Raw genomic sequence first — 11,540 nt, forward strand, 5'->3', positions numbered from 1 at the left:
TTGTATTAAATCTTATTTTATTTGGATCAGTACTCGTCAACCTCTCCCAACAATTACAATAGTGTTATGCATAGGAACATTTAAGTAGCGTCATGAGCATCATAACGTTCTTTCATTAAAAAAAATTGTCTTGCCCACAAACTTTATAAATAATTTATATGATTAATGATTGCAAAGTGGAGAGAGAAAATCATGAATTGATAAAATGCATTTATATGATATGGATAATTGTTTTAAAAAATGTATATAATAAATCCTATATTTGCAACTTTCATGGCATCAGTGAATGGATCTCTATATTCTTTATTATTAAGTCAGTGAGCTACCGGTTTAAATAGTTTCAAGGCTTATGGCCTCACTAAATATATAAATATAATCCCCTATTTGATTAAATCGGTGCTACGTGTGCATTTATTTAAGGAATATAAAGATGAATTTGATTAATTATCCCGTAGGCTCAACATAATCTCTTATTTAATATGAAATTAATAAATGAGATTAATAGTCTGTACTGAATGTCATATTCCCTAAAAGAATATAGCATCCCACCTGGGGATAAGATAATATATGATGGATATAGACATTATTACTATATTATATTTATATAATAAATAATAAATTTAGATATATAAATAACAAAACTAAATTCTTAGCTACTCAAATGTTATTTTTATTTTTTTATTTTATATTTATTTAAAATATGGCCATATTATTTATATATATATATATATATATATATATATATATATTATTAAACATCTTTTATATAATTTATTCTATTATTTTGTATTACTTTTGACTTCAATTTTGATTATTTTGAATTGAACCTCATTAATTTTTATAATTAATATAATATAATATAATAATATTTAATAACATAATTTAAGTTTGAGATAATTGATAATAATTTTAAATAGTAATTTAACGTTACTCTCTTATATTGAGTATAATAATGTAATTTTATTTAGTTATCCCATATATATATAGTTTATATAAGCCAAAAAGTATATTAAAATTATAATATGGGATAAATAATCCCGAGATATATGTTATTCTTAAAATAAGCCTAGGGATGACTTATTCTACTCTTACTAACTCTACAACTAAACGCACTCTAAAGTCTCGTGTTCATATTGGGTAGGAACTTCACAACGCTTACGCATCCATCAATCGATAACTAAGGCCTATAATCCAATCATATACTACTTCAGAGCCCATTAAGCCCAACATATATATTTTTCTAGAGTAAAGACTAAGAGAGATCTAAATTGATGTACTTATTGATATAATATAAACACTGAAAACTTAAGTGGTATAATCGGTTCAAGAAGTGATTACTTATTTTTAAATTATAATCTTAGTTTTAAAAAGTAATATTTTTCTTGTATGTATATCCTATAAAAAAAATCTTATTTACATGCATATATACCATTCTAAACTCGACTGTTTAACGAGTTTTTTTTGCATGTGGACCCTCAAATTTGTTTCTTATTTACGTATTTACTCTTTTAAGTTTCATATTCATATATAGTGTTCGTACAACTTTTTTACAATTATATTTATTATAATAATTAATCTAATAATATATATATATATATATATATATATACCCTTAACTTAGAGTTATATATGTATTTAATAAGGGTATGATGTTTTTTTTTATGGTTAACTCGATGAAAATTTAATTAAATTATATATAGTGATTGTTTGTTTAATTACTTACATATATCTCTTATCAGTTTAAAATTAATTTAAACTAAAATTTAATAATATATAAAAATAGAGAATTAAATTTAAATTGAAGTATATGTGCGCATGGAATCTTTTAACTAGTATGCCCTTTCTTAATGCAATATAGTTAAGGGTGTAATCGAGCCGAGCTTCATCAAGCTTAGTTCTAATCAAGTTTAAATTACAAATAATTTTGAGCTTATATTTGTAATTAAATTTGAATTGAAATTATTTTATTTTGAGCCAATTTTGAGCTCAAACACAACAAGTAATTCCAAGCCTATTTTTCGAGTCCTTGAGTTAGACTTGAAATCAAGTTTAAAATAAAGTCTAACTCAACTGTAAAATACAAACTAATAGAAAATCTTCATGTATTAGCAAATTTTAGAACATAAGTATAGTATAAAAAATATCACTAATATTTTATTATATATATATATATATATATATATTATTATGAGTCTATTCTTTTAAAAATAAATTTTATCAGGCTTACTTGATCGAGCTGGCTCGTGATGGGTTGAAATTATTTTCAAGCTTATTTTGAAGATTAAGTTCGGCTTAGCTATTTTTAAAATGAGCTTAAGTTTGCTCGATTATTTTGACAGCCCTAGATATGGTGTTGCAACTAAGACGGAGTATAAAAATCGGCTATTATATACATGTTAAAATTATGATGGTAAATTTAGTCGGGCATTTGAAGTATTTGTGTGTGTGTATATATATAGCCCATTAAGGCCCAAATAAAAGATCATCACGAGGTTTATACGGGGGACTTCGGTTCTCCAAAACCCACACAGCTACTGTGCTGCGATCCCGGAGAGAGAGAGGAGCGAGATGACGACTCGCATCGCCCCGGGCGTGGGAGCGAACCTTCTCGGGCAGCACTCCGCCGAGCGCAATCAAGACGCCACTACCTACGTCGGCAATCTCGACCCCCAGGTCCTCCACCTTTCCCCCTCCCCTCCCCCCTCTCCCCTCTCCCCTATATATGCTCTCGATTAGTCTCCTTCCGTCAGTATCTAGGGTTTTCACGAGCTTCTGCAATTTTGATGAATTAGATATTGTAAGAGTCTTTAATAACCTATTAGGCTTCAAGGTTCCTAGGGTTTCCGTGAATTGATGCGCTTTTAGGGTTTTAATTAGGCCTAATAATTCTGCTATAACTATTAGAGTAATAGTTTTGGTTTTAACAGGTTACAGAGGAGCTGCTGTGGGAATTATTTGTACAAGCGGGGCCAGTTGGTAAGTTAAAACGCTGCTTTGCCATCTTAGATTGGTTTCTTTTGCAAACTGTGGCTTGTTTCCCATTAATTTTTCAGGTTTTAGATTTATCTTGTACAAGTTTATGCCCATATGTTCTGTGTCATCCTGTGTTGCTTCTTATGTGTTTGGATTGGTCCAGTGTTTTAGGCATTCATAAATCTGAGACCTTAAGGCAGGTAACTGCCAAAGTCATAGAATCGGTAAACATCTACAAGCTTGCTGATTTAGAGTTATGCATGTACAGATGTACATTTTAAAAGGTTTCTAGCACATCCATTTTTTTTAATAATTTCTTACTTATTTTTAATTCGGTAGCTAATATTTACCTCTACTTTTGCTTACTCATTTACCCTCATTTTTTCTACTTTATTACATTAATACTTTTTTTCCTCAACTGACTCATTTGGACTACTGAAACTGAAACTGAAACGGATGAGTTTGAACTTTCTTTTGTCCTCTCACTTCTTTCTTGACTTACTAAGTAGTCTTTGTCATGTGCAATCAAGAGGTATATAACCTTAATCATTGGAATTGTAACATTGATATCGTCCTCTTTTTGGTACTATAAATTGTTGTACATTGGCAATATGCAAGTGCTAATATGTGGTCAACTTTTCCTTCCAGTTAATGTGTATGTTCCTAAAGATAGAGTTACGAATCTGCATCAAGGATATGGATTTATTGAGTTCCGGAGTGAAGAAGATGCAGATTATGTAAGTCTTGCATCTACATGCATGACTTAAATGTCTTTAAGTGAATATGTTACTAACACGTAGCCTTAATTTCTAGTGACTGATTTCTTTTCTGGTTGAGTATTTGCAGGCCATTAAGATTTTGAATATGATTAAACTTTACGGCAAGCCAATACGAGTTAATAAGGTGAGATTGATTTCATTTTTCAACAACACAACACTTCTTGTGTTCTATTATTTCTCTTCATTAATTGTCGAAGTTAACCTTATAGACAAAAGAATGTAAAAGGAAATATGCCTACAGCTCCTCAAGCATTTGTTGTTTATGTAGCTTTGTTATTTAAGCACGTGCTATTTCTAAAGGTTTTTGGAGGCCATTGAGAACATTAGAATGTACAATTTGATATTGCATTGGCTGTTATTAAAAATATGCCCTAAAGCAATATTTATCATGCAATTTTCCTAATTCTTTCCATGTAGAAATGTAGGCATTCCATCAAAAAATTTCACTTAATAGTTGCAGGAAAGCAAATTGATGCAGGAGGATAAAGGTTACATGAGTCTTGAAGCATTATCATTTAAATTTGATGTGTTCTAACATGCTTTTATGTCGACTTTCTTTTATGGCTTTTGTTTTGAATCCTAATATTTCTATCCCTGCATGTGCATGTACTAATCACTATTAAAGTTAGTAATTAATTGGATTTTTGCTAATTATCTATCTTATTTTAGGCTTCCCAAGATAAAAAGAGCTTGGATGTAGGGGCAAACCTTTTTGTTGGCAATCTTGACCCGGTAAAAAATCTTTTGCCATTGGCTGTTTCTTCATCAATTATAGGACATGTGGCTCAGTGTCTTTTTTGCTATCTTCTTGCAGGATGTGGACGAGAAACTTCTCTACGATACATTCAGTGCTTTTGGAGTCATTGTAACTAATCCTAAGGTGATGCGTCAAAATATTTACCTTTGTTTATTGGCATCATCCATAAAAGTTAGATATACAATGATTTATTGAAAATCTGTTGAACTCAATCTTGACAGTATCATTCATCATAAATCTTTTGTACAAGTAGATATCTAACAAAGGGAACTATTGCCGGTACATATGCAATTATTGGTTATTCAGGGGAGTACTTTTAATAATATTTGTATTACCTGAATATGTTAGATGTTGCAGAAAGCAAGTAGGTAGTTGTTTACCAATTCATAGCGAACCCATTTATACTTGATTGTTTGTTGACAAGTTGGTTAGTAGGACAACCAGGAAAGATAGACCCAATACATTTAGTTTGGTATGTTGTGGTCAATTTATGTCTGCCCACGCATCAAATAAAACACTGCAACAAATTTCGGAGAAAGATAAGGAACTAAGTAATTGGAATGATGATCTCATGGTCATAATAGAATCAGGATAGCTCTCATTCTTTTTATGCTAATCGTCATCTCTTTTAGGTCCTTTCAGGATCACTTCAACTCAGTTTATAAGTTTTACATATAGCTGCTTGATTTGACTTCTTTGGACTGTTGGCTTTCATGTTTTTGGAAGTATACTAGCATGTACTGTTGCTTCATCTTCAGCCCCCCATTGTTGCTTCTTTATTTTAGTTTCCCACCATTTTCTTGACCATGTGAATAGATTAAAAATTATCCTATTTTGCCAGATAATGCGAGATCCAGAGACTGGGAATTCACGAGGTTTTGGTTTTATTAGCTATGACTCCTTTGAGACATCTGATGCAGCAATAGAGGTATTTTCTTGACCGTCCATTGTAAAAATTTACAAAAATCAATAGAAATCTCCAAGTTCTCTTACTGGGTGAGAATTTCAGCTTCTTTCGATCTTTACACATCTTTTTCTTTCTATATAGGCCATGAATGGTCAATATCTCTGTAACCGTCAAATTACAGTCTCGTATGCTTATAAGAAAGACACAAAAGGAGAGCGACATGGCACTCCAGCAGGTAAAGTAACTCCATCACAAAACAGAACAACTTCTGCATCTGTTATGTCTGCTTGATTGAGTGAATTTATAGATAGTGTTATGGCAGTTAACCAAAGCTGGTCCCTCCAATTAGCTCTTTGTTATACAAGGATAGTATTCTGGTGCATAAAATCAAATTCTAGAAGGAGATAGTCATAATGCTATGGGAGTTATCAGCTATGTATAACTACTTTAGAAAGTGGATTATATCAAGATTTCTCTTAGACTGGAGATGTAGATATCCAACTATTCACGTCAATTCATTCTTATTTAACCATGTATACATGCATTTTGACTGTTAAAAAATATACTTCTAGCATATTATCCTTGGCCGAGAAGATTGTGCAAATGCGCCCCCCTTCTAGCTAATGTACTTCCCTCAAATGAGCTACTGTCAACATCTGTCTTATTTGGAGCTTGCTGATCTTCTCTTTAATCTCCATATGGAGATTTAGTAACAAAAACCATAGTGCTACTCTACTTGATGTTCAGCTTAACTATCATCTTTATCTGGTTTTGCTGTTATTTGATATCAACTAATTCTTTATCTTTACACATGTGGTTGTCAATATGCAGAGCGAGTTCTAGCGGCTAGCAACCCAGGAACACAGAAGAACAGACCGCACACCATGTTCGCAAGTGGGCCACCAACCCTTGCTAATGGAACCCAGGCAAATGGCGGTATTGGTGCGCCAATTCCTCCTCGACCATTTACCATGCCAGCAGGTCAAGTGCCGCCAGCTCGGCCCCCACCACCGCCGGTTGGGCAATTTCCTCCTCCCATGCAGTTTTCAGGGCCACCGGCTTGGCCTAGTCAGCCACAACCTGGCCAAACACTTCCACCGCCTTCCATGCAGCCACCACCGCTTCAGTTCAGGCCTCAGATGCATGCGCCACCTAATATGCCACCGCCTCCACCTACAGGTATGATGAGGCCACCCCCACCCCCTTCCGGAGGTGGTATGCCTCCGCCTCCTATGTGGAGGCCACCCCCACCACCGCAACAAGCTGGTATGAGGCCCCTGCCACCACCTCCACCTCCAAATGTTCAATAGCGCGCTGATCCTGGTGACTCCGTAGGATAAATTTTGTGAACAACAAACCCTTACGGTTGATACTGCTCAAAACCCTTTTGTTGAGTCGCTATTTGAGATGTTTTTTATTTAGCCTTTTATGGTTAGCATCAATTGAATATGTTATTTGCTAAAGCACAGCACCAATTAGACTAATAGTTGTTGTTCTTCTTGCCAGTCTATCGAATCTTTTTATGGGCTCGCTGAAGATGCTCTACGCTGATGTCTCACTGTTTAGATTGTTCCGTTGAACTCTAAACTCTTCTTCTTTTTCTTTTCTTGTGGGTATTAATATTTTTTCCTGTACAAAAGAAGCCTACTGGATCCTGTTATTACACACTCCTATTGAGTGAAGTGGAAGCACAACACCAAAACGAAGAGAGCATACCTTATTACCTTTTCCTCGTACAACAGTAACCTCGTGACTGAGACCAGACAAGCTGCGAAAAGAAACATGTACGGTTCTTCATACGTGGCATGGTTTGGGTGACGTGACCCGTAGGCTTTGTTGCCTCGTACGAAGACTTTCTCTCCGCATCAACAGCACGCCAAAATTGGCATGAAAGTTGGGGAAGAAGAAGAATCTATCATAGCTAGCTGTCTCTCGAAAGGACGAGAATGATCCAAAGTCTGTTGATTCAACTGTTCGGGGGCGGTTTAAACTTTAAATCCGACGACGTCGTTGTTCTTACGCGTTTCCATACCCCCTTAACCACCGGCTCCCAACTGTCAACCGTGTTCCCAAGATTAGATAACGTAATTTGTACAGCGACACCGATCACTTTTGACTTCTTCTAGAGTTCGCATCGCTTTCTCCTCGTCTTATTAGATATTTTTAGAAAAAAATAGTAAACTTCGCTTTCTTTATCAGCTTAATCAGTAACCGTTCGTTTTTATGTTTACATATATTGAGAGGAAAAATATTTGTGATAGCTTCTTCGCTGGCTCGAATGAGAGGAGTACACTCAGAAATTACTTATAGTTAAATTATAAGTAGTCATAGCTAACCATTCGACACTGTGTAAAATGGTTTTTTATTTATTTATTTCTAATAGAGTGTATATAGAGTTATTATATCTAATTTATATATAATTATAATAATATAATTTAAATTTCATAACTATAGAATTTGGAATAGGTATCTATAAAATCCAACATTAGCATATAAAAAAACTGAAAAATACTAACTAAAAAAAAATGAATTCAGTTATATTATAATATCTTTGGAAGAACTCACCAAAAGAAACTCCAAGTTTCAAAATAATCAATATTTTATTTTATTGTTTTGTCGCTCAAGTACACACTTCATCTAAGAGCATACAAGTTTGTATATTAAACTCGTGTTGGAGTGTGCACAGCACTGTTATGGTACGGAATTAATTCGTAATTAGTAACTATGAAATCTAGAGTTAGTATTTATAGAATCTAGAATAAGTATATATGAAATCCAAATATATTAATTTTAAAGCTATAATTGTATGTCAAAATATTTTGGTGCTCTATATAAATATTATAGAAAATAATATCTATATAATATGAATTATATAGAATGTATGTCAAAATACATCACTGTTGTACATAAAAAAATATATATTGAACCTCGTATCAAACATTTAAGTGTTATATATCAAAACAAATAAAGTATAAGTATGCTGATGTAGGAGAAAAATATATAATATATATTTTCTCTCTTCATACCTACCTCCTTATTTCTAAAGTACACATTCTCTCTCCTAATAAATAGAAAATAAAAAAAAAATACAAAAGTCATGTAGTGATGGTGGCTTTCTCCACCTTTTGAAATAGGTTCACAAGTGCTATAGTCATTTTTATTATAAAAAATGGATTAAACTGTTAATTAAATTAAAACAAGTAGGATGCAAAATTATAAGTTATATTAGTGTATGGTATAAATCGCCCAGATAGTTTTTTAATAGTCAATATGTCTACAGTGAATAAATGATTGAACGGTATTCTGACAGTTTATTTGCTATCTTTTTTTATATAAAAAAAGAAAAAGAAAGAAAGAAAGAAACATAATGGGTCCATTTCTACTTAGTTATCATTGTTCTAATCATTCTTGAATGGATCTTATCGGATGAAATAATATTCAGGGATTGCCGGGGGGAAACTGGCTTGTAATTTAGGAGGGGCCACTCACTTAGTATGTTAGCATACTAAGTTTTAGAAAAAGAGTGGTTAAGATTAAAAGTAGCATTACATTTATAAAATTTACTGGATATATGTGGCTCCACACTAAGGATAGCTATGTCTGCAAGTGTACCAAAGGTTCGCGGTACCTAGAGTGTCAACTTATTAAATACTCTAAAAAATGTAGTTATTTTTTATATTTATATTTTAACACTTTTTCTCACGGAGAGATATTTTGATAAGCATAAAAAATATAGATTTTAAATCAGCGGAATTAAAAATAGTTGGTAAATTCACATGGTATCAAAGATATAATTGCTATTTTTTTTTTCTGGAAGACAGCTCTCTCTCTCTCATCCTTTCTACTTCTACGGTAATAAGTTTAAATTATGTTATGCTCACGTGTCATTTACAAATATAAAATCTCTACATATTTAATAGTTACTAAATAAATCTCTCTCAAACCCAAAATATATATATATATATATATAAAGTATAATAAAAAAAACAGCTTAATACCAAAGTCCCGAGTTCAAATGGACATATGAGTCCACTTTTTATAAGCTCTCGGACTAGGCCGTGAATTAACATAGACAAATAAAGAACCATACAGTTTGAAAATAAATAAATAATAAAAAAATCAAAGCAGAATGTATTACATTGAATGTAGCGTTAGATTCAATCCTCAGAAAATCAAATAACAAAGTCCATAAAATCCAATTAATTGATAGTACTGTAAACACTTCATTTTAATGTCCTCGCCCACACGGTTGCACCTACGCCTAGCAAGATAGGCCGGGCGGTCACCAACGCGATGGGTTATGGGTTATGGGTTATGGGTTATGGGTCCCTGCCCCCTGCCCCCTGGCCATCTCACTTAATAAGATGGCTTGAAATCATTTTCGATGAACACTGTCCTAAGTACAAAACTGCGACCCATCCATCCCAGATTAATTTAAACCCACCCACGGTATCCATTAATAAGTCCAGTCCTACTACTACGTCACGTTACGTTGCATCTTTCTCTTCCCTTGGGCCCCATCGATCCTACACACGCTTATTAAACTGAAGCGCGCGAGTTCCAGGAACCAACGAACCCCCCCCCGCAACATCCACACGCATCTATCTATCTATCTATCTAAGCCGCCAGAAACTCCCCCCCTCTTCCTTCCTTTTGGACCCACAGGAATCCAACTCCAACTTTAACTACCGTCTCTTTTTCTTTTTCTTTTTTTTTTACTTTTTATTTGGTGGGGTTCGTCTTCTTATTATTTTCTTATATTTAATGAAAAGAGAAGATAAATATTCAGATCAGTTAATATGTTGACGAGTGCTGAACTAACTAGAATTTATTACTGTCAATATTTATAAAATAAAATAAGATTAAAATAATATGTAAAAAGGAAAATCCAAACTAAAATTTTATTTGCTGACCCAAGAGGCCTATGACCCGGTAAACGGGTTAAAGGAAAGTCGCTACTTTCTGGATGAGCGCCTACTCCTCATCCCAGCTGGTCCTATATATCTCAATCCCCCAACCTGGCAGACCGAGTTACCGTGTTTGGAAAGCGACTTTTTCTCGCATCTACTAGATTCGTACTATTTTATATAATCTCCCTCCCATTTTCTCTTCATTCGAAATCACTCACTCTCTCCCTCTCACGAACACTTACTTAATCGACATCCAAAAATGGACTCATCCGTCAGCAGCGACTGCTCCTCCGAGGAGGCCTACGCCACCGTGTCCTCCGCGCCGCCGAAGCGCCGGGCCGGCCGCACCAAGTTCCGTGAGACGCGGCACCCAGTCTACAAGGGCGTGCGCCGCCGCAACGCCGACCGGTGGGTCTGCGAGGTCCGGGAGCCCAACAAGAAGTCTCGGATATGGCTAGGCACCTTCCCCACCGCCGAGATGGCGGCGCGAGCGCACGACGTGGCTGCCCTCGCCCTCCGCGGCAGGGCGGCCTGCCTCAACTTCGCGGACTCGCCGCGCGTCCTGCAGGTCCCGAGCATCAGGAGCCCGAGGGAGATACAGCGGGCGGCGGCGGAGGCGGCGGAGAAGTTCAGGTCCAAGGGCGATAAAAATGGCTGCTTTGGGTCTTCTTCCGGAACAGGGGAGGAGGCGGTGGAAGAAGAATTCGACCCGTTCGCGTTGGAGGACGGATTGGATTTCGGGATGCAGGGGTATCTCGACATGGCGCAAGGAATGCTGATAGATCCGCCGCCGCCGCCGCCGTCACCACTGCAGAGCGTGAATCCAGAGGAGGAGTTGACTGGCGGTGGTGATATGGGGCTTTGGAATTATACGCTTTGAAGTCAGAGTGGTGCTTCTCGTGGCCTCGTAGGTGTACAGTTTATAAGTTTGGTCGCTATTTTTAATATTTTTTTGGTAGGTTTATAAAAAGAAAGTGGATAAAGCAGGAATAAGAAACAGGGGCTGTATGAATAAAGCCTCTGGAGGTAACACAGGGTTGTCTATATGGCTTATAATAGCTGCTTAATCAAAAGTAGCTGTAAGGGGTATTAAGGGGCTCTTTTGGCCTTTTACCTCTCAAATCACTGGATTTGAGATATTAATTAGGATATAAGTTTGGATTAATTAAAAAATGTGGTTCTTTAATATACGAGCAAATCGAAGCTTTTCAGCA

At 35.3% G+C, this 11,540-nt stretch overlaps 2 protein-coding genes across 2 annotated transcripts; both read left to right on the forward strand.

Annotated features, from left to right (window-relative positions):
* Nucleotides 1-2,485: 2,485 nt before the first annotated feature.
* On the forward strand, nucleotides 2,486-6,962 carry LOC140784967 (uncharacterized). Its single transcript, XM_073132619.1, has 9 exons — nucleotides 2,486-2,673; nucleotides 2,928-2,976; nucleotides 3,622-3,710; nucleotides 3,820-3,876; nucleotides 4,422-4,484; nucleotides 4,567-4,632; nucleotides 5,351-5,437; nucleotides 5,558-5,651; nucleotides 6,248-6,962. The coding sequence occupies exons 1-9, from the start codon at nucleotides 2,569-2,571 to the stop codon at nucleotides 6,724-6,726; spliced, it is 1,089 nt and encodes a 362-aa protein (XP_072988720.1). The 5' UTR covers nucleotides 2,486-2,568; the 3' UTR covers nucleotides 6,727-6,962.
* Nucleotides 6,963-10,325: 3,363 nt separating this feature from the next.
* Nucleotides 10,326-11,540, forward strand: LOC140784968 (dehydration-responsive element-binding protein 1G-like). The gene has a single exon (XM_073132621.1). It carries the CDS (start codon nucleotides 10,586-10,588, stop codon nucleotides 11,204-11,206), a length of 621 nt encoding a protein of 206 aa, XP_072988722.1. The 5' UTR covers nucleotides 10,326-10,585; the 3' UTR covers nucleotides 11,207-11,540.

Source organism: Typha latifolia, chromosome 3 (genome assembly GCF_019914945.1).
Source record: "Typha latifolia isolate L0001 chromosome 3, TyphaL0001v2, whole genome shotgun sequence".
NCBI classification, from domain to species: Eukaryota; Viridiplantae; Streptophyta; class Magnoliopsida; order Poales; family Typhaceae; genus Typha; species Typha latifolia.

What these genes read in the sequence shown, in the direction of transcription:
- LOC140784967 (XM_073132619.1), top strand. Translation starts at nt 2,569, where the DNA reads ATGACGACTCGCATCGCCCCGGGCGTGGGAGCGAACCTTCTCGGGCAG. An exon ending in AGCCAATACGAGTTAATAAG is followed by an intron (nt 3,877 to 4,421) that starts GTGAGATTGATT and finishes ATCTTATTTTAG; the next exon opens with GCTTCCCAAGATAAAAAGAG. An exon ending in TTGTTGGCAATCTTGACCCG is followed by an intron (nt 4,485 to 4,566) that starts GTAAAAAATCTT and finishes ATCTTCTTGCAG; the next exon opens with GATGTGGACGAGAAACTTCT.
- LOC140784968 (XM_073132621.1), top strand. Translation starts at nt 10,586, where the DNA reads ATGGACTCATCCGTCAGCAGCGACTGCTCCTCCGAGGAGGCCTACGCC.